The 291-nt window shown below is 61.2% G+C and overlaps 1 protein-coding gene across 1 annotated transcript in view; it reads right to left on the bottom strand.

The window, feature by feature from the left end:
* Positions 1–36, bottom strand: part of EMH_0065870 (uncharacterized protein) — a gene marked incomplete at both ends in the record, with an annotated part of 5499 nt that extends 5463 nt beyond the window's left edge. The window contains one exon of the mRNA XM_013498446.1: positions 6–36. Within this exon, the coding sequence (XP_013353900.1) occupies positions 6–36 (31 nt within the window). The remainder of the gene's footprint in view (positions 1–5) is intronic.
* Between the last annotated feature and the right edge of the window lie 255 nt (positions 37–291).

The raw sequence follows: 291 nt of genomic DNA, 5'->3' as shown, positions 1-291 counted from the left end.
CTGACGCAGCAGCATCAACAGAAGCAGCAGCAGCATCAGCAGCAGGAGAAGCAGCAGCAGCAGCAGCAGCAGCAGCAGCAGCAAATGCGTTGGAATTGCCTGCAGCAGTACTTGAGCCGTCCCCTAATGCAGCTGCTTCGTCTGCATCGGGCTGTTGCTGCTGCTGCTGCTGCTGCTGGTGATCCTGCTGCTGCTGCTGCTGCTGTTGCTGCTGCCTCCTTCCTCTACTGGCACTGCTAGGGCTCCTGCTAGCGTGGGGGCTGCGACTGCTGCTGCTGCTGCTGCTGCTGC

The sequence above is a fragment of the Eimeria mitis genome, genomic scaffold (genome assembly GCF_000499745.2).
Source record: "Eimeria mitis Houghton genomic scaffold, Emh_scaff3424, whole genome shotgun sequence".
NCBI lineage: Eukaryota > Apicomplexa > Conoidasida > Eucoccidiorida > Eimeriidae > Eimeria > Eimeria mitis.
The sequence above is the reverse complement of the archived record's forward strand: the minus strand, read 5'-3'. Positions and strand labels throughout refer to the sequence as shown.